At 40.7% G+C, this 21,252-nt stretch overlaps 3 protein-coding genes across 4 annotated transcripts; all 3 read right to left on the bottom strand.

Moving 5' to 3' along the window:
• Positions 1-164: 164 nt before the first annotated feature.
• pptc7a (protein phosphatase targeting COQ7 a) lies at positions 165-9,414 on the bottom strand. 2 transcript variants are annotated; one of them, XM_011479560.4, is made up of 6 exons: positions 8,796-9,414; positions 7,859-8,038; positions 5,838-6,036; positions 3,125-3,248; positions 2,923-3,055; positions 165-2,844 (listed from the first exon to the last, which is right to left on the bottom strand). In XM_011479560.4, the coding sequence occupies exons 1-6, from the start codon at positions 8,995-8,997 to the stop codon at positions 2,786-2,788; spliced, it is 897 nt and encodes a 298-aa protein (XP_011477862.1). In that variant the 5' UTR covers positions 8,998-9,414; the 3' UTR covers positions 165-2,785. The 2 variants fall into 2 exon arrangements, with proteins under 2 accessions (XP_011477862.1, XP_004072818.1); XM_004072770.5 differs by having other exon boundaries at positions 2,923-3,052.
• Positions 9,415-10,401: 987 nt separating this feature from the next.
• LOC101161814 (protein phosphatase 1, catalytic subunit, gamma isozyme) lies at positions 10,402-15,894 on the bottom strand. The gene is made up of 7 exons (XM_004072771.5): positions 15,479-15,894; positions 14,715-14,846; positions 13,778-14,008; positions 13,492-13,596; positions 13,017-13,240; positions 12,473-12,607; positions 10,402-11,123 (listed from the first exon to the last, which is right to left on the bottom strand). Exons 1-7 carry the CDS (start codon positions 15,531-15,533, stop codon positions 11,034-11,036), a joined length of 972 nt encoding a protein of 323 aa, XP_004072819.1. The 5' UTR covers positions 15,534-15,894; the 3' UTR covers positions 10,402-11,033.
• A 1,493-nt stretch (positions 15,895-17,387) lies between these two features.
• Positions 17,388-19,732, bottom strand: myl2b (myosin, light chain 2b, regulatory, cardiac, slow). Its single transcript, XM_004072773.5, has 7 exons — positions 19,598-19,732; positions 18,468-18,557; positions 18,289-18,364; positions 18,022-18,126; positions 17,846-17,924; positions 17,723-17,771; positions 17,388-17,631 (listed from the first exon to the last, which is right to left on the bottom strand). Exons 1-7 carry the CDS (start codon positions 19,598-19,600, stop codon positions 17,527-17,529), a joined length of 507 nt encoding a protein of 168 aa, XP_004072821.1. The 5' UTR covers positions 19,601-19,732; the 3' UTR covers positions 17,388-17,526.
• Positions 19,733-21,252: the final 1,520 nt, after the last annotated feature.

Here is a 21,252-nt window from a genome sequence, read left to right as displayed (position 1 = left end):
GCGTGCACAGCAGTTCAGGCCGAAGAACGCTGTACACAGCCAGATGTCATGAAGCCTTGGTGTGAAAAAGCAGCCTTGAATGGTTTGGAGCAGCTGGTGGGAAGAAACCCCCCCTTGTTCAGTCAAACATGACGTTTGTGTCACAGCAAAGAAGCACACCATGATAATAAATACTATATTCTTTATTTAAATAAAATACAGATTGGATTTCCCCTTGACAGTGCCGAGACCTCCTTACATGTTTATGGTCAACGTGGTCTAGAAGATGAAGTCAATGGGAGATGGACAGAAAATGAGTGGAGGTGTGAGTCAGGATGCAGGGGCAGTGGTAGAACCAGAACATTCGCCTAAAGCTGCTTAGATTGTCATCAGGGATCACACTTTTAAGTGTGAGCCATCCAGTGCCAGCCGAAGTGACGACAGACACAGCAGTTAACGTTCCACTACACGAGTGCAGACCACTGACTGTAAATGAGAACTGGACCGAGTGAGACCAAGTAAAAATGTCTCCAACCAAATGAAGTCCATGCATTCAGTCGCAAATTTGGGGGGGGATTTGCCTTGTTGGAGCCAAATGACATCAGTATGCAGTGATTAGTCCGAGTCAGTTTGGGTCGACGCCTCTATGGCAACAACTCTCGCCAATCAGGAGGGGGCTTGCTGGAAGTCGACACCCCCACTACAAGGAAGCGGGCTTGGGAAACTTTGGTTATATTTTATTTCCCACCCTACTTCCTAACTTCTAAAAAAAAAAAAAACTATTGAGTGCAGGACTATCTAGTGCCCTGGACTTTAAATGCAATTCAGACACCGTGCTAACTACATTTTTTTGTTTTTTAACTGCAAATATAATATAATTGATTTCATAAAGTAAAAACCTAAGTAATACGAGCATTTAACAAAGATTCATTGAATCTACTACATTTTAAAGATGAAAATTAGGAATATTATGTGAAAAAAAGACATTGTGGTCTATATTCTCCAATCCAGTGAGCAATGTTGGGAAATTTCTAGGGCACTTAATTTTGGAATTGTAGATTTTGCCAGCACTGCAAAATGGCAGATGCACTATATAGTGAGAAGTATTGGACTTGGGGCGCCAGCAGGCACCACATACTTTTATTGAGGCATCACATTGGTCAGTTTTTAACTGAACTAGGAAGACCATGTTAAAAAAAAAAAAAAAGGTAATAGAGCAAGAAAGGTTATTCTGAAAAATATGACAGTGATAGCTGTTTATTTCTCAATAGATGTTTACGGGATTTTGGCTTGGATTGGGTACGTCCTGTTAGGAACGCAAAGGGGGGAGGAGTCTCTCAGTCCAGTTCTCATATAATGCAATGAGGAGAGTTTGGTTTCTAAACTTTAAGACTACGTGCAGAGATTTCGGGAGGGGAGGAATCCGGTGGGAATGAAAAAGCCTCTGTGTTTAGACAGCCGGCGCTGTTTGAACTCTTATGGCTACCGTACAGTTTCAGGTTGTGCTCTAAACACCTGGCATATAGGAGGTTGAGAGAACAAAATAGGAATTTGCCAGTATCAACATCACCTGATACAAGGCACATCATTACATTTTTTGCAAGTGCGCACACACAAAAACACAATTATTGTCTTCAACTGTGGGTCCAGACTGCAGGAAAGCACAGAACTCATTAGTAGTGGTGGGATGGAGACATGAGACCAGTATTCAGACAAAACCTACAGTGTGATTTTACCAAAAACAAAACAGCTTGATTGTGAACCACAGTTGAATCCAGGGCAGAACAGATCCAAAACAAAAAAGAAAAAGCTCTGAAGAGTTACAGAAATACACTTGGTCACGTGACCTACTTCCATTTTTCAGATATGTTCCTTAAGCTTTGTGCGTTTATGGCTGCCAGACTATTGAAGCCCAGTGGATATAAAGTAGTCTGAAACCTTCATACCCATTTCAGCAACACAGATTACCTCATAAAACAAACAAGCACGGATGCATTCGTCACACAACAACCCTTCCGTCCAGACAACACGCACAACCACAAGACTTCAGCAGCAGCAGTCATAAGATTAAAGGTAGGACATCCGTTTGACACACAATATAGTTCTAGAGAGGCTTCTGAACTATAAATAACTCTCCCATTATGTAACAAAATAGGTGCGAGTCCTAAACGGCAACGTTAAGGAAAAGGCAGCTGTTGCCTCTCACTATGTAATCTTTATGGGTAAATCATCCACATGTATGCAAATGTACTCTTTATTCAGTAAAAACTAAAGAGTGCATGTTTCCTGAACACACACAGGAGTTTTTTTTCTACCTTTCTTTGTACCATGGACATCGGCGTGCACAGAGCAGCCTGTTCGTTGAGCCCTAGAGCTGCCATTTCCTGTACTCTTCCCTTCTTAACACCAACGGCGGCCATCATCATTTCCCTCCTCACAGGCCAGCTTGCGGCCTCTTTCTGACATCCCAACGCCATCTGCCCCCGTTTTCAGTTTCAGCATCCTCTCTGTTTAATTCACCTTTTAGAGAAAAACCCCTTCTTCCTTTCTCATGAGCCCAGAGACTGCTTATCCTTGGCATTGGGATTACCCAACTAACCATGCAACACTGCCAAGATGCCAACAGTGGAAGCAGGCTAAAATGATTTTATGTTTCCTTCCTCTAACTCTTCTCTTAAGCGCACAGAGAAGATGACCTGTAAACAGTTTTGGAGGACAGGAAGCGGATAGCGTACGGCTGAGGGCGTCCATCTTTCATCCTGACCAGCAGGAAACTAAGCAGTTTATCGCTTCCAGAGACAGAAGTCTAGTCTGTGTATTCTGCCACTATGGAGAGCAGTACTGTGATGTCATCTGGCTTTCCTCCTGCACAGACACAACAGAGATCAATCAGCCTGGAGCAAAAGGAAACAGCAACTTTTCCAACCATGTGTTTCGGCTTACCTCTCACATGCAGTCCATTGGCACAGGCAAACTGTGCAAAAGGGGACATGTAGTTGGGGTCGTACGCCAGTACGTGAGCGTGCTCTGCGATGCTGCGCGCAGTCTGCTGGATGCTCTCATAGTTTGTGTTCTGCTGAGCATAAAGAAATCAGTACGTTTTTAGCTCTGACCCAACCTCGACATCAGACGTGCTGTGACCCACCTTCAGCTTTTTGAGCTCTTGCAGGATCATGTAGTCGGGCATGTTGTCAAAGAGGCCATCAGTGGCAGTGAGGATGATGTCACCCAGCTGCACGTCAAAGGAGGAACTGTCGGCGGCATCAGGGCTGCACAAACACACATATTTCACTGTGCAAACCATGATTACATAAACTATGCACACAAACAAGACGTGCAACAAAAAGTAATGTTTTCCTGGCTTGAGCTCAGAATGGAGACACACAGATGGATTTTTGGAGCACCAAAACCCCACTTTGTTGACACAAATCTAGCAATTTGTTTTAACTTCTGAAGGTTTTAGGTGTTAAACTTCTGCAGCCTGGGAGAATTTTGCTCAACGTCGCATGATTTCACAGCGGCCAATCAGATGTTCAATCCGGAGGCAGACTTTAAAGCCTCAGTCAGGAGCGTGGCAGCATGACTGGCTGAGAGTAAAAGAAGTGCATCTTGGGGCTATTTGTCAACCACAAGTATTTGTTAATGCAAGTGGTGTCACATAACAGAAACACCTTACACATCCCTATGCTTCTATAGACATTGAACATTACCATGAAGAATATAGAAAAGGCCTCAATACACCACCTACTGTCCACCAAAGGACACTGCAGGAGATGACAAACCTTTAAAATCGAATAATCCCACAAAATGAAGATTAATCATCCATCAAATGATTGACATTTCTGTTTCCATCATTTAGATTAAAATATTTTAAATTTAAGACCAAATAAAGAAAGAAAAGAAAAAATGTTTGCATGTTTTGTAGAAAAAAATAAATGATATGAATCATTGCAATTTGTAATAAAAAAACAACAAAAACTTATTTATTATAAACCTATTTCCACTTTTAGCCAGCCTTTCTACTGTTAATGTTCCTCAAAATAAAAAAATATGAGTTTATTCTGGGTTCATCTTTGCTGATGAATAGGAACTGCCAATGCAAGATGAGGATACATTTGATGAGTCATGACATGATTGCAAGAAGCTTTGCAAAGAACAGCCAAAGGTGCTGCCATTGCTCCGACATGAAGGCAGGAGCTCAGGTTGTTGCTCGTGTCTCGTTTGTTTCTTGAAAAATGTCCCAACCCTGCAGCAGACCCCCTCAGGCCAGTCATAAATGTTACTCTGTACAAACTTTAGACGGCATCTGCAGTCACAGCTCCCGGTAACAACCCGTCTGGTGCGGACAGAAGTGCTGAAAGCCGCCCCCCCAACCCCCGGGGCTGCTTAGCAGCCTATTGAAACGTGAACATGAGTCACTAAAATGTCCAAGTGTCGGAGAGAAAAAAACTCATCAGCCACATTAGCTGCTGTGAAGATAATCATAAAAACTGCCATCTATGCCCCAAAGTCATTTTTCCAAATGCCACAAATTGGTCAATAATTCTCATATGTTCAAGAATTGTAAAGGTAATCCTCAGCCAAAGACATCCCAGTGGGTTTACAGCTTGACTTAATGTTAAGAAAGTATCTTACCGGTATTTTGAACAGGATAAACACTGAAACAATTGTATGTAAATAAAATACAAGATGTGGATTTCTATAGGTGATCTCAAACTAATTTTCACCATATTAATATGTTTTACTGGATTTTTAATAAAAAGAAATTGAATTGCTGCATGTTCTGTTTTTGTAAATTAGTGATCACTACACAGAAAGGTAATTTCAGTAACCGGATTTTGATCATCAGATTACTGGAAACTGAGTTGAGGGCAATCAAGGCAAATAAAAATCATCATGTGCTTCTGATCTACACTTTAATAGTTTCCTGCCAAATGCATTAAAGAGTCTTAAAATAACTTCCAGATTAGGGATGAAAAAGTAAAAAGGTGTTTGTCTGCTGGAGCAGGATTGGCTGTTGACTCTCCTCTTTCACCAATCAGCTTGACAGACTTTGACCCGAGTAACAGGGAAAGCTTGGCAAACATCCTTCGCTCTACTGGCGTCTTCTGAGCTGCTTGCTGGCACGCCGCAGCAACGAGACGAGGCGGCACGTGGCCCCCCGACCCACTCTGAGGCCCTACTTATAGCACAGCAGTTGGACCATACCAGAGTCCAGCTGGCCCTACAGTATGGCTCTTTTGGTAGCTGTGAGGGCTCTGGTGCTCCGACCTCTGGCTCGTCTTGCAGAGGTGAGTCACATTTTGTCACTTTGTGGGGACGTATGCCAGCTTTAAAGTTAAAGTCAAACACCTAGGTGTGCGAAAATTGTTCTCCGCATTTGACGCATCCCTTGGGGGAGCGGTGAGCTGCATACACAGCCGCGCTCGGAAATCCTTTGGTGGTTTAACCCCCCAATCAACTCCTTAATGCTGAATGTCAAGCAGGGAGTCATGGGGTCCCATTTTCAGTCTTTGGTTTGACTCGGCCTGGATTTGAACTCACGAATTCCAGTCAGAGGGCGGACACTCTACTGAGCAACCCTTGAAGTTTCTCGTGGCAAATAGGAGTAAACCCTGGCTTCCACTGCATCAGTTAGCTGTACTTAGATGGCGAGCAATCAGCCCCCCCATGACGCTGTTGGCACAGTCCAACCAGCGTGCCCGCACATCGCAGTGACTGTCAGTTAGGTCTGCCACATTTCAGACTTCTAAATCAACAGAGGAGTTAGACCAGCCAGCTCACCTGTACTGTTCATTGATGCATTCATTAAACACCGACAGAAAGAAACCAAAGGAGGGGTTTTTGAGGTGCCTCACCTATCGCTGAGGACAGCCCCCTCTGCCCCTGGGGGAGCTATGGACAGCTGAAAGGGGGTGTTAAAATAGTGCTGCTGCTCATCTGAGCGATGGACCACCTCTCCACCCCGGACCACGAGGAAGCCGGAGTCTCCTAGATTGGCCGTGTGCAGACGGTGACTCTGCCGGTCCAAGACCACAATGCAGGCGGTGCTGCTGCCTACAGAGATGTAGAAAGCAGAAAGATCTTTACAACTCATCTACAAATGCTAAACAAAGATCTAAACTAAAACACAAAAGTAAAGATTACGTTTAGAAATAAAGTAAATAATGTGGAATCAAAAACAGTTACTGGAATTCTATAATGCTCTTTTTTCCACTAGATATTGCACACAAATATAGAAACTGCTTGTGTAAATTAATATCAATAACACTACATTAGTGGTCATTTTACAAATTCGAAACGTATAAACAAAATGTGCACATAGCTACATTTTTTTTTTCAAACCGTCAGGTGTTTTTGATTATTCACGCAAAATATAACTTTTGGATGATAAAAAGCAATGGGGGAAAAGAAAGAAGAGGCCGCCATAAATCAGTTTTTCTCTGCACTGATCATCGGGCCCTGATGCCCTGCATGCTTTGCATGTTTCCCTGCTCCAGCAAATCGAGTTTAAACCATCAGCTCTGGAAGCCTGACGGTGAGTCACAGTCATCTGAACTGGCTGGGATGAGGAAGGGGAACAGAGACAACATGGGCGGATTGTTAGCATAAAGAAACTGAACATACATCAATGAGTGAAATGGTTCTAAAAATTGTTTATAGGTTTCTCCATATTTGGTGGTGCTGTAGTGAAAAAGGAAACAAGCTGGGTTTAGAAGAATAGAGGCACACCCGATGGATGATTCATTCCCAGCACACTACAAAAAATGTTCTCTGGGATCAACCTTCAGAAGCCGCACGCACTGTGACTCACTTCTTTCCTTCTCACATTTCCCTACAGCTACATAAACGGCACACGCTACCACTTCAGGAACCTTACGAACAATAAAGCCATGTTACCCTGAGCTGCTTATGGAAGGATGGGTGGAAAAATACTGACAATCACTTCAAAAGAGACAACTCCACAACACTTCTTGGTTTTGCAGACTTGTGTGCACGTTTTGTCCGAAAAGTAGTGGAATAGGAAAGCTCTGACTCATGATGTAAAAATCTCTATCTGGAACCAATAAACTGAACACTGAGAGCATAGTCCAATTAAAGACTGGAACAGTCCCTGTTGGTTGTTTCAGTGCAGCAAAGACTTTAGCTTTAAAGTTCCACTCTGATCATCTTTTAAAAGTGATCTTTTGATTATGATGATGCCATTTTTAGGCCAAAAAATTTGTTTTCTAGGACATAGTTTCTGTAGAGTGGCAGTAGGTCATTAGAAATTTGCCACTACAATGTGGGTGGGACCATTGGCAAAGAGTAAGCCTGCCCCCACTTATCGTCATCCATCTGTTTACACTCTCTCCAGCTAGCTAACAGTCCCTTCACATTCCCAACATAACATTATTGGTGGAACAAAAATGGCGAGCAATATTGGAGTCATCCAGCCGTACAGTTTAGAGCCAGATGCCATTTCGGAAAAGGAAAACAAAGACGTACATGGATTTTCTAGCTCTTTTCAAAAAGCATTTTTTTTCTGCTCCTGATTCACAACTATTTGAATAAAAAATACTCAGAAATGCAACTTTGCGCTTCATTTCCTTCATAAATGTCCACCATCATCAGAAAAATGCCAGAAGAACATGTTGAAAACATTTTTTTTTCATCAGAGTTGGTCTTTAAGGGGAATATATTTGACAACCTTTCCTACATAAGTGAGATAGAGTAACATGGGAATAGCACAAACTATTCACACGCTGATGATCATCCCCGTTTTTGAAGGCGATCACTGACCCTTGTTTGAGGCAACAGTTACGCTAAAGTTCTCAACCAAAGTCTGTCTTTTTAGTCTTCCATTACACTCATCGCCATGTCTGATTGATCCACTCACCCAGTAGAGGTACTTTGTTCTGTAGTAGCTCATAGTAGCTTGTCGTCAGGACACCAACAGGGTTACTGGGGACAAAGCGTCCTTCCTTAACGAGTCTCTCACACGTCTTCATCAAAGTTCCTGAAAACTGCGATGGATCAACACCATAGTCTCTCCAGCCTCCAACCCCATCTGCAACACCTTCAAGAAAGAAAAAAACAAACTGTGCCTTTAAAAACACAATATATACATTTGCTTTCATAGCATCTTTCTTTGAAACGCTATATATCCATAAATATACATGCAATGCAAATATAATATGAGACTGAAAATAAACATAAAATTAAAAATTGTTAAATGCATAGATGCCAGAACTGTAGTTTCCATGTAAAACAGCCTGTGATTTTCAGAACTTCATCTTGTTAAAAGGGACCTTTTGGTCCAATAGATCCAAGGTTTTCCTGGGAAGGAAACTTTATTATGGTTACTCCCAGAATGCCAGCATCTGCTCCCCTGCCCGTACAAGGACAGCATCTCCTCTGCAGGAGTCAGAGCTCAGACAGGAGCTGATCAGGTCTGACACAACTAAACAACTAATCAGGATTTACTCCTGTAAGTCGATTTAAGTGAGGAAAGTTTGTCTTGTCTTGTTTGATTAGGGAGCCCTGATTCTGAAAGGCCTTAACATTTTTGTTTTGAGGTTCTAAGCTCCTGTGCTTTAGTCGCTCTAATGCAGATTCCAAGGTCTGCATTGTGCAAGAATTTGCGCTAAACACTAATTTAGTATCAATAAACCACAGAAAAGTGGAGGAAGGTTAAGGTGCAGACCTGTAAGGATGTTTAAAAGAATTAATATAAGTCACTGTGTGTGAACACTCAGTTAATAACATGCTTAACAAACATTTATATAATAATTTAACTGTTGCAAGGAGTGACCCCTGATCCCTCAGTCACTTACCCAAAACATCCGCCGATCTGTGTCGAGCGATGAAGCACGCGTCGTCCCCATAACACATCCCCTTCTTTAAAATGCCTCGCCGGAAGTCCTTTCCAAAGCCGCAGCTCGCCGTCACCAGACTGTAATCGCGGCTGTCTGTCTGGGAGAGTCCGCCGATGACAGCTCTGGCTACAAGTCTACCGTACGACAGCACGGACAACATCCCCCACGCAGCAGCGACGCGCGAGCGCACCGGCCAAGCTAGCAGGGCTGCTAGTTTAGCGTCGCCGCTGGAGCCCCCGAAACGTTGCCTTGTTAGGAAGGTTCGAAATGCGCCGCTGAGCTAACCTTAAACCCGCGCCGAGAGCCGGCGGACACGCATGGATAAATTATCTGCGAAGCCTAAAAATGTCCAAAAAGGCTGACGCTGTTTCATCTACGCAAAAATATGCTCCAGATAGAAGTAGTGGCGTCTTCCACTCAGCTGAAGGATTATCTCTGTACGACCATGATGTAATTTTCTACCCTTCAATCCTCACACGCGAACTGCGAACTCGCCGCTGCGTGGCCTCAGACCTCACTGAATGCTGCGCGAGCGCGGTCTTGTGACTGCTCTGACGTCAGACGTCTTTACGCAAGTGACGATTCCAAATATGAAAAGCAGCATCGCCAGGACTCTTATCTAACCCGCAGGTAAAACATCCAGTTTCCAATTGAAAATGGTAGGATTTCGCGTGAATTATTTTTTTAAGTAACAAAAGTGAAATAATTACAAAACACAGGATTTTCACAACCAATACAGATGTTTTTTATGGAAAGTCTCTAATTCTCTAATTTTAATTTTTAATCTCTAATTTTATGTCACTGACAACCCAGTAGGAGCCACCAAGTCTAACCTCATCCTTTACAAAAACATGACACTGATTTATATTTATGTTACTGTTACAATAAATATGAATTAAATTAAGTTTTTTGCGTAAATAAAACAAAGAGAAAAATGTCTTTTTTCAAAATATAAAATAATTTATAACTTTTGACAGAGGTTCTGACTTCATTTCAAAATAAGACATTTTGTCACATAGGATCATCTCAATGCAGCAAATGTAGTAGTAAGGAGTAATGTCAGTACTGATTAAAAAAAAAAAGTTAATTTCAACATTTCTGGTGCATCTCAGCCAGAAATGTGTAACTAACAAATCAGAATTAAATAAGAGCTATTTAGGTGACCCTTATCTTATTTTTTGAACCATAAGGTGCACTTAAATCCTTTCATTTGTTCCAAAAATAACAAAAAAAAATCCATCTCATAATCTGGTGGTCTTTAACTCTGGTTGTGCCAACTGACCTTCAATTGATTTTCCGTTACATGGTGCAAATAAATCTGTTAAAGTGTGATACGTACCGTCCTTCAAATGTTTGTGAATGAGTTTTAAAAAAAGTTTGAGTTAACTTACTTTTTAAAAAACTTTCTTACTTCCCTTATAGTTACTTTTAAATATGACAATCATTTTTCTTTAACCAGAGAGCCACAACAGAGCGATAAAGAGCTGCAGGTGGCTGAGCGCTGGTCTTCGTGGGTGTTTTTTAGTACCTGCTTTATAATTCATGAGCACTTATTTAGACACAGTGAAGTTTTCAACTTTTTATTTTCATCAAGAGCCATAAAAGTTTTAGAAACAAATAACATTAAGATATCAACCCCCCCCCCCAAATACTCTCAAAGTTTATTAGAAAGACTTTGATATTACAGAATGTTTCCTTATTCGTTTAACTTAGCGCGACTTATTTAGAAATATGATGCAATTCTGACAATTCTCTTTGACACTGACAGTCAATGGAGTTTACAAAGGTAAATGTGTCTGTGACTTTCCTCATAGATTTATAGCCATTGTTTATTATTACTGACAGTGAGGAAAAGAGATGACAAATAAACGAGACATGGAAAAGTGGAAAAATTGTGCACAGCTTCAGACAAAGGCATTCCTGTGCACAAGTAGCCGTATTGTTACATTTTCCTGATTGAACAGTCATTATGTGGCAAAGACTAGCTGCAAATGGAGTGCAAAACACCTGAGGTTTTCCATGGTGACTTATCAACTTACCCCTTGGGACAAAACAATAAAACATTTTGTTTCATCGAGTGGGAGCGGGTATCTTCAGTATTGGCAGCGTGAAGAAGACCCGATCTTTCAAATGCGGAAAACAAAAGCAGACCAGAGGAGTGGGACTCTGGCCCCCACCAGCTCCCTGGCGCCTGCCTCATTTCTTGGCTTGCTTGGTCACCATGTTGCGAGGGGGAGTCACAGGACGACTGCCGTTGGGCTTTTTTTTCTCAGCTGGTTTCAAGATCTGCAAATCCAGTGTAAAGAGTTACGCCTTTGTTTTATCACATCCCAAAAAAAACCACACACCCAATAACAGTCCTTTGAGGCCTAGACATTTCTTATTTTCATATTAAAGCTTTTAATAAAGAATAAATAAACAAATGTATACTCAAACTAAAATTCCCTAGTAATACAGAATAAGAGTTACATTTCCTCTTTACTGCTACACAATAAACGATTTCTGCTTGTAAGAAACGTTAAAAAAGAAACAAACAGGTTAGTAAGTGGAATATGTTAATACGGCTTCATCTCAACAACATGGATAAAAGTTATGCTTTAAGAAAAAGGGTGTATTTTCCATGTCTTTGTTTTGGAAAGTTAACCCCGCAGAGAAGACTTCCAGCTGTTGCTGCTGAGAGGCAGCAGCTGCAGCGCTTTATCCACTTTTATAGCTGTCTGACTGCTTTTTTACTCGATCAACACAGACATTTGGAGAAATCAAAAATCAAATACACCTATAGATTCTCCCTGAAGATAACCCAGGAACACTAACACCAAGAACGGCAGCATAAACCACTTGATTGACATTTCGAAATGCAATGTCAATCTTTCTTTAAGGCAACTTTCTATTAAAAATTGACTGTTTTTTTTGGGGGGGGGGGGGGGGGGGGGGTAAACCTGCAACCTCCTTCCCATCATCCTTAACCAGGAGCTCTGTGTTCATATGCTCTCCCACTATCTTACAGCCCCTAAAAACCCAATATTACATTAGTGGTGGAACAAAAATGGCGAGCAATACTAAAGGGTTCCAGTCATACAGTTTTGATCCAGATTCCAGCTGAGACAAGGAAAACTAAGACGTAAATGGATCTATTTGTTTGCATCAGAATAGAGTAGAGCAGGGAGCTTGAGGCCCGCCCAACAAGGTTTCTACGTCACACATACACCTTTTTATAAATAGTGTTTTTATCATTTTAAAGAAAGACATAGAAATGCAATTTTAAGCTTAATATGTTTCCCTTGTCATCAGAAAAATGACAGAAGACCATGCTAAAAACACCAAAAACACACTTTACCGAAGTGGGTCTTTGAATAGGGAAGAAAAGGAATGTGTATTTTTGTTTAGTTTCCATCACTCACTTAGTAAACATTTATTAAAAAAGCAAATCAATTGGTGTTGGAATTAAAAATGTATAAATCAAATCAATATTTAAGTAACTGTATCAAATCCTTAATCAAACTCAAAACAAGCAGTTATGTTTTAATGTCTTGAAATGTAATTTTCTTTAAAGGAATGCTTAATCTAGGGTTAGCCTGAGATCATATTGGTGCAAACAGCTTATGGTAGTATCTTCATGAATAAAGGTAGCCCACCTGAAAAGAGCACATAAGAGTCTCGTCGACACTCATCATGGCACCAGCATTGTCAAACTCCCCGCAGTAATTTGGAGCTGAAAACAGGGTCACAAGCTGCCTCTTTGCAAAAAACTCATAACCATCTTCAACCACCTGAAAGAGGCAGAACGACAATAAAGGGGGTTAAAAGAAAATTCCAAAAAGTGTGACATCATCACGCTTAGTTTTACTGTCACCATGATTACACTCTCTCTCAACTAAAGTGCAGTTTTTTTTAAAACAGTTGCATTTAAAAGGAAATTGATTTTAAATGTCAAAGAATGTCATTTCTATTCAAAAGCTCAGGTTACCAGAAGAAATGCTGTTTTTTCAGGGGTCAAAAATAAATGTCTTTTGATACACTTTAGGTTTCAAAGTCAAAAACAAAAAGTAAACACTGTTTTGTTCAGACAACAGCCCTGAAAGTTAGTTGCACAAGTCGTGATGTTCCTGTATCACAATGTTCTGCCAATGTGCAGAAGCTCCTGCAATTCAGTTTGCAGAACCATGAGGTGACGGTTACCTGATGGGCACGACAGATCAAATCCAGGTCGTGCTTGTGCAGGAATTTGGCCACCACCTCCGAGCCAAAGGTGAAAGACACCCCCCTGTCATTCTCCCCCCAGCCCAACACATCCTTGTCCGGATCAGACCAAAGCAAATCGCACAGCAGGCCCTGGTCGGGCACGTCAGTGGGGCGCATGATGCGCCTGATTTGCTCCATGGACTGAAGGTCGGGTGAAAGTCCTATATTTAATGACAAAACAAATCACATAAAGCAGCGGATTTGACACCATGTCCTATCACATGCAAGTGAGTCCAAGAAGTAGCTGACAAACTGCATAGGCAGCGTTTCACAATGACAAATGCTGACGTCAATGCTGCGCTACTTTCGACATTCAACTTTGCCACAGTGGGAACGTTGACATTATGTGTAAATATTGTTACAAACATGCAGGGTGTAACCATGCTGCTATGAATAAAACATAAAAACCCACCTCCATGACAGCAAAAGATCTTCTCATCAACAATTGCAGCGATAGGAAGGCAGTTAAAGCAATCGGTGAAAGTCTTCCAGAGTTTGATGTTGTACCTCCTTTTACCTAAAAAGTGACGACAGATGTCTTTGATTATGTAAGAAGGTGTTTTCTAATCCAACATGCAATTAAATGGCCATAAACATCTTTATCAGCCACAGCAACTATGTGTAAAGATCAGGGTTCAGCTGTGCATCAAGGTGCACGTGTCCAAAAGCCTCTCTAAAGTCAATATAAAACCACTCACACTCATCGTAGAAGCCATATATTCTGTTGATTGAAGCACACTCGTGGTTTCCCCTCAGCAGAAAAAAGTTTTCTGGATATTTTATTTTGTAGGCCAGCAGAAGACAGATTGTTTCCAGAGACTGCTTCCCCCTGTCCACGTAGTCACCCAGAAACAGGTAGTTGCTCTCTGGAGGGAAGCCCCCATACTCAAACAGCCTGAGCAGGTCGTAGTATTGCCCATGAATATCACCTGAATGATACAGAATACAGGAAACCAAACTGATGAACACACATTCATTCCTTTGTTAATTAGAAGCACCCCTCCAATCATCTTTTCCGGTTTGGGAAAATGTTCTGTGGTATTTTTAAATTATGATTAAGCCTTTTTTTAAAGCCAAAATCAAACAACCTGTGTTGTTTTCTAGAACATAGTTTCCGCAGGAGTTCATTCTAAATTTGCCTCTTGAGTTGTGGGCAATTCCGAGGATGCTTTCTGAATTGTGGAACTGTTGGTATAGAGTTAGCCCACCCCTACTTCCCATTATCTATGTGTTTACACATTCTCCCGCTAGCTCACAGTCACTCACAACCCCAACATAAAATAACAAAATGGCTAGCAATATTGCAGCTATCCACCATACAGTTTAGAGTCAAATACTAGCTCAGACACAGAAAACAAAGACGAACATAGATCTAGTTATTTGCAAGTGGATACGTTAAAAGAGCGGGGGAACTTGTTGCTTGCTGATGGTAGCACCTACGTCACAGCTACAAGCGTTTTCCAACTGCATTTTTCTTTCTGCTTCTACTATTTCAATAAGGAAATACTCAGAAATGCACATTTTAAGCTTAATTTTGTCAACATATGTCCTCCATCATTAGAAAAAGCCCACAAGAACATGTTAACACAACTTTCATCAGAGTGAGCAATTAAGCCTAATACAAACAAACAATACCACAAATCTTCAAAGGGGCCTCAAGCTCGAGGAGAATGGGTTGACTGAGAAAGATCTCCCTAGATTTGAGGCATAATCCACGGATCTCGTTCTCCTGCAGCTGCACATTCTTGCCGGGCTTTGCTCCTCTGACTGCAAGGAAAAAACACAAACAACAGTCAGGAAAAAAAAAAAAAAGTACAGTTCCTGTCAGGTCAGCAATGCCCTGCACAGTTTGTATTAAGACCGTGACAAAATCACTTAATGTTTAGCAAGCTCTGAATTCAAAATGCTCTTTTTAGTCATTTTATGGTCTTTTACAGCATCTATGGGTGTTGTGTCTTTGACGGTAAATGATACACAGATTTTTTTTTGTGATAACAAAAACACGTCGTACTTTAGTTTCACCAAACCTGAAATGAGATAACATTAAGCCAAAACAACATGAAATGATATGATGGTCTTTTTACAAATAGAAACAGACACTTAAATGACTACTATAAATAAGAACATCTGCAGAGCCTGAACATTACAATCCCGGGGTTGTGCGTTACAGACACCATTTACGCTTTACAACACGGTGATTATAATGCGCTTTTGTGCATTTTTGAAACACCAACAATCTCTGTAAAACAGAATTCAGCTAATTATAAAAAAATACGTATTTATCTTTATGTGTTATCGAGTGCGTAAAAAAAAACCGGCGTCGCTACGCTAGTTGTTTTTTTTTTGTCAGATGTGTAGCACAAACAACCATAAAAGCAAAAAAATGATAATTTCCTTACCTTCTAAAAGCCGTTGGATTATACTATCTATGTTGAGCTTGTCAACATCAGCCATTGCAAGCGCCTGCGTTAAAGTCGTCTCTGTCTAATCTAGATCTTTACGCTAACTCCTGTGAAAGCTAGCCTGCTAGTTACCGTAGAATTAGCTAGCTCGGCTGATTTTCCGGTTCAACCTCAGATATGTTAGTCGGACGCACGCGCGGGGGGGATGAATATATAATATTAAATCCTAATTAGGTTATTTGCACGTCGCAGACGTTAAAAATAATCCCATCCGGCGGCGGGTTTTGTTGAGCGTTCGGGACTTGAAGGAGGACGTCACGGGCTCTAGCTGTTAGCTGGTGATGGTGTCCCGTCTGTTATCTCCTCTGCCGCACCTTCGGAACATAGCTGCCGCGCTGCGTCTGCCCCCTACTGGACGGAACGGGGAACGCAGCGTGAAGGAGCGCGCCAACTTCTCAAAATAATGTTTCACCATTCTGTATAGAACCAACAAGACTTCATTTACTCGTTTCAAAAAGCAGTTTATGACAGCAAAATAAATCACATGTTTTGCTACAATATGGTAATTTGAGGTTTGACGTAATGATTTGCACATTTATACATTTTCTTTTACTCCATTTGAATGTTTATAATAAAAGGGCTTGTTTTACTTTGCTGTTGTACTATAGGTTGATGGAGTTTTTTTCCTCTTTACCCCCTAAAGTAAATAGACTATGTTGATTTTAAGAACTAAACAAGCTAATTTCTGGGATTGTTCTTCAGCTCTGGTTTCATTTTTGATAAAGTGAAAGCAACACATATCAAAATGCTTTAAGAAATATTTTTCTACTTTTATTAGCATCTCATAATAAAACCAGAACCAACTGTTTTTATGGATAGTTAGTGTCACGAATACTATCTATATTTATGTGGAAAGTTTAAATCAGAGATAAAAATGTTATGTAATTTTTTATGTTTATTTGGTCTTTTAAAGGTAATTGTTTTTTTTCCTTTAAACAATAATCAACATTAATAAAAAAAGACTGTGCTGAAGCCTCATGCTTATCAAAGGCCATCCAAAAAAAAAAAAAAAACCTACAATTTTTTGTTTTGTTTTTGTGATTCATTCCCTGACTCTTATGTGATCCAAATCTAAACATATAAGTATTATGTCGATTCATAATTTTGGAGCAAAATAAAAAAATGTATTTAGTAAATACAATAAATTAATAACTATGAGTAAGTTTCTCTTTTCAAATTCAATAGTATTCGGTTTGCTGTTTTAGAAAAAGATGCATCTTATCAGTATATAAATAATCAGTACAGATGCTTGACTGGGATTCATTGTCATTTTAGAGGTCTCTGTCCTTCCCTTTACGAGAAATAACCAGCAAGTCAGTTGAGGGCTTTATACATTTTCTGAAATATGATCCGCATAATTTGAATTTATAACTGTGAAGATATGAAAATATTGTTATAAAAGTACTTTGCCTATTCAAAAAAATATCTAGCAAGCTAGAAATAGCATGAATAATGTGGGGAAAAAATTAATGGTTAACAAAAGTCAGCGACTTCGGAAGCTTCAATTTAAAGGTTTTTGGCACAACTAACTTTAGGTTTGAATTCAAGCTTGACAGTTTAAAAAGGAAGAATGAAAACATTTCCTAGAAGAGTGTGCTTTAAAATGAAACTTGGTAAAACCGGCTCAAACTAAGTCCTGCTCTGAGTGTTTTCCAGATGCAAACAAAAGATGCAAAACTGCATAAGAGTCACACGCTGGAGATTTAGCGAAACAGCTTAATGAATGCGTGAAAACGGTATAAATGTTCAGTAATATCCCTATGTTTGCATGAAGGTGACCCTTTTGCTTAAAATGTTGTGTTTTAAAATATAACTGGACATTTTATGGACACTGGCACATCCACAGTTTTTAGTGATGAACCCCTTTATTTAAGGTTATAATGTGAATTGTTTTATTTGTTGCAGCAGTTTGTGAAATAGAGCACATTTCTGGGCACAAACGTGCTCCGCTTGTCATCCAGACTGAAATTTCACAGCGAGGTCATCTATTCTTGGTCTTTCTCTTCCCCGTGTGTTATGATGTGGACCAGGTTCTTGTAGTCTAGATTTCCCGCCACATCTGGAGGAAACGCCACAAACATCTGCTCCATCTGTGGGCATGAAGTAAAGTGCATGATTGAAATGTCGACTGAAAAAAAAAAGCTGTCAGCTCAGTGCTTCTGCAGCATGCGGAGCACAGACCTCTTCTGCGGAGAACCTGTCAGCCTGTGTTGTCAGCATCTCCGTCACACTGAAAAGACGCAGTGAAGGTGAGTGAACTGCAGCTCCTCGCACTGAAAGTCTTTGCACATCCCTGATACTTACAAATCTTTCTTTAAGGTTCCTGTTCCTTCCGGGTCAAAGACTTTGAAGGCATTGAGGATTGTCTCTTCTGGGTCAGCACCTTAGAACAGACATTTGGGAGATGATGAAAACCTCCCTGATCTTTTTCTTGGAACGTCTGTTTACCAACAAACCAAAGTGTCAGGTCATGAGATCACCTTTTAGTTTCTCACCAAACATGGTGAGGAAGACTGTAAAATTGATTGGTCCTGGTGCCTCCTTCAGCATGTCATCAATCTCCTCCTGCTTGACATTCAAACGGCCTGGTGAACAGTAGGAGATAAGGCAGACCGAAGTTTAGATTCGATATTGATTGCTGGAACCTTTTCCTCGCTAATCAATAAGTATTAAACGAAAAGATAGCCAAATTTGGTTTCAAAACCTCCCAGAAGAAAAAGGAACACAAATGGGCACAGTGAGCTCACCCAAAGCGGCAAAAGTGTCTCTCAGGTCGTTCTTGTCGATGAAGCCGTCTCTGTTTTGATCCATGATGGTGAAAGCCTGCAGAACATTGCATGTTTCAAACCAGCCCTCCAGTGGGAGCAGTCACTGCACACAGAAGGTGATAAGATTTGGGGAGAAAGACATCTGCTGAGGAACTCACCTCCTTGAACTCCTGGATCTGGGTCTGTTCAAACATGGAGAACACATTGGAGCTGGCTCCTTCAGATCTCTTCTTTGCCTTCTTGGGGGCCTGCAGGATTTGCCAGAAAACACCCATGCTCAGCAACTCTAATCCGCACACCCCTATAATAAACTAATGAGTCAGCTTGTCAAACGAGCCATCAAAATGGATTCCTAGCATTGTTATTCTGCCATGGAGACACTGAATCATGGCTCCAACTTTACAGAGTGGCAGACTAAGCTTGGAAAGGGTGCGGCCCATTGTCTGTGCTCGTGCAGAGCCCAGATTACCGGGGGGAATAACTCCACAGGGCCTGGTGAGTGACGGGATGGTGGCCCGAGTCACGTTAGATCAGAAAACCCCTCAGAGGGGGGGATTATGTGGAGCCAGCGACAAGACAGCTGAGGGAAAAACAGTGTGAAGGGATGCAGCTTGATGACATCATAGTGCTTGGATTCAAGCACTTTTTTCCACAGCTGCTATGAAACCCTTAAAATGTCACTGTCTTGTGGGAAGCATGGTTTAGTTTGTGGATTTGTCAGACATCTGTTGCTGTTCTTTAACTTCTGCCTCTTTTCCTCAGATTTTCTGAGTATTTCCACACTATTTTTGAATATCTTTTCTAAGTTTTACCATCTTACTTGCTGTTTTTTCTCTCTTTTCTTGTCAATCCACTCTTTTCTTCCATTCTTCTCTTGACTAATTCCTCTACCAATGTCCTTCACCTGTGTTCCTGCTTTACTTTCCCTTTTCGTACTAAGTTTAGAGTTTCCTTGTGAAAAAATGATGAACAGAACTGTAAAAAGATTAAATAGAATTTTTTTTAAAGCCTTTTCATCTTCAAGAGCAGACAAATATAATCAATTTGTTGTCAGCACAGCAACTTGAGCACAATCCTATTGATTCATTTTTCCAAATTTGTATTCTGCACTTATTCTGCATTGACATGAAGTTTATTGATTCATTTTAACTAGATAGAGTTTGATGTATAATTAATCTAAAGAAAGCAGGACAATTCACTGTAGAAATATTTCTGAGGATGTCAAGCATGAAGCATTTCTCGTTCCTTTTGCGTTGGAAAGCCATGACAGTGAAATGCGTGGACTCACCATGGTTCAGTGGGAGCTGGATGGACCAGGTTGCGTCCTTGCTGCTGTTTGATGGAGCTGCACACCAAACAAAGGGTAGATATACTGACCCCTCTGCCCTCAACTGTATAATGGCACATGCTTTATGGACTATAAATATTCCCATGCCTTCTTTAGGCAGGGACGCAGGTAAAGGGACCATTCTCTCACCGCTAACAGCCTCCATTGTCTGAGGACGTGAGATGTAGGGATAATAGCCAAATGCACATGCCCCCATTACTGAGGCCCCAGAATAACAACAGGACATAGCTGTGGCTCAGGAAGGACAGTTGTGTTTGTGAATGACAGCTGCACTTGATGGGATCCATCATCTGGCTGTCCTGCTGGTGCTCCGCTGAGACCCTGGCCAAACCTCGATGGGAGCCACTTCTTAGTAGCACAATAAGCAGAACAGCTGAATAAAGCCTGTTAATAGCCAGCATGCCAAGCTGCAGAAAACATTACATAAAAAAAAATACATATTTTTGCCAAATATTTTATTTTTCTTGAAGAAGGAACTGTATTAATAATCAGGCTAGTATAATTGTTAGTTTTGGTCAATTTTACCCAACAGACAGAAGATGTCTATTAGATACCTAATATACACCTTTTAGATGTCTACTGGACATCTCTGACATCTCTGTGTCGTTACTCTGTTAGACGTCTACAGATAGTGTTCGGAAAGATATCTGTATATAGAGGTCTACTATACATCTACCTGTAGCCATCTAACCTTTGGATGAATCTTTGGAAACTTTTACAGGATGATAAATAAATACTGCAATTTTATATCCATCCATTCATCTTCAGATTACACTCAATCCCTTTTGGGCTCACAGGGTTGCTGGTGCCAACCCTGTTGGGCAACACGTTGCCAGTCTGTCACAGGGCCACACGCTCATACCCTGGGGCAATTTAGAGATACCAGTTAACCTATGAAAAATGTTTTTGGACTGTGGGAGGAAGCTGGAGAAAATCCACACATGTACTGGAAGAACATGCAAAAGAGCTAAGTGGCTGTGAGGCACCATGCCATTGTGCAGCCTTTGTGTTCACAGACAACAAGTAATCTCAAAATTCTACATTCTAAGAAGGAGCAAAGATTTCGACTAATATCTTCCCGGGGTTAAAGGTCTTAGCAACTATCATCAAAACAACAACTACAACAATCCTGCAACTTCATGTGGGAACATCACATTTTCTCAGAAAAATCAGAACAGCACATCTTAATTTTTCAACAATCTTATACATCAAAACCCAACTTTTGGGACATTTTAAACACACACAAAACCCCTAAAACAGGAATCTGCCACTCATGTCTCTTTTAAACCCTCCATTGTGAAGAAAAATTATAACTATTTGATTAAATAATGGTATTTTTGGTGTAATTATTTAAGTTAATTAAGTTTTTAGTCATTTCTGTTTAGACTTTTAACTGACCAAAATGATTGTAAAGGCTTTGATCTATTGTCAGAGTGGATTATCACTAGAATGAGCTTTAAAGCACAGTTTCTTATCTTCTACAACACCAACTAGTTGCTGTTCAGAGGCAAGGTTCTTAAAGTATAGAATAGTATTAACATGGGTAGATAAAGAAAAAAGTGAATTCCGCACTAATGTTGTCATGCTCATCATAT

Source organism: Oryzias latipes, chromosome 9 (genome assembly GCF_053564925.1).
Source record: "Oryzias latipes strain Hd-rR chromosome 9, Olatipes_Hd-rR_3.1".
Classification (NCBI taxonomy): Eukaryota; Metazoa; Chordata; class Actinopteri; order Beloniformes; family Adrianichthyidae; genus Oryzias; species Oryzias latipes.
The sequence above is the reverse complement of the archived record's forward strand: the minus strand, read 5'-3'. Positions and strand labels throughout refer to the sequence as shown.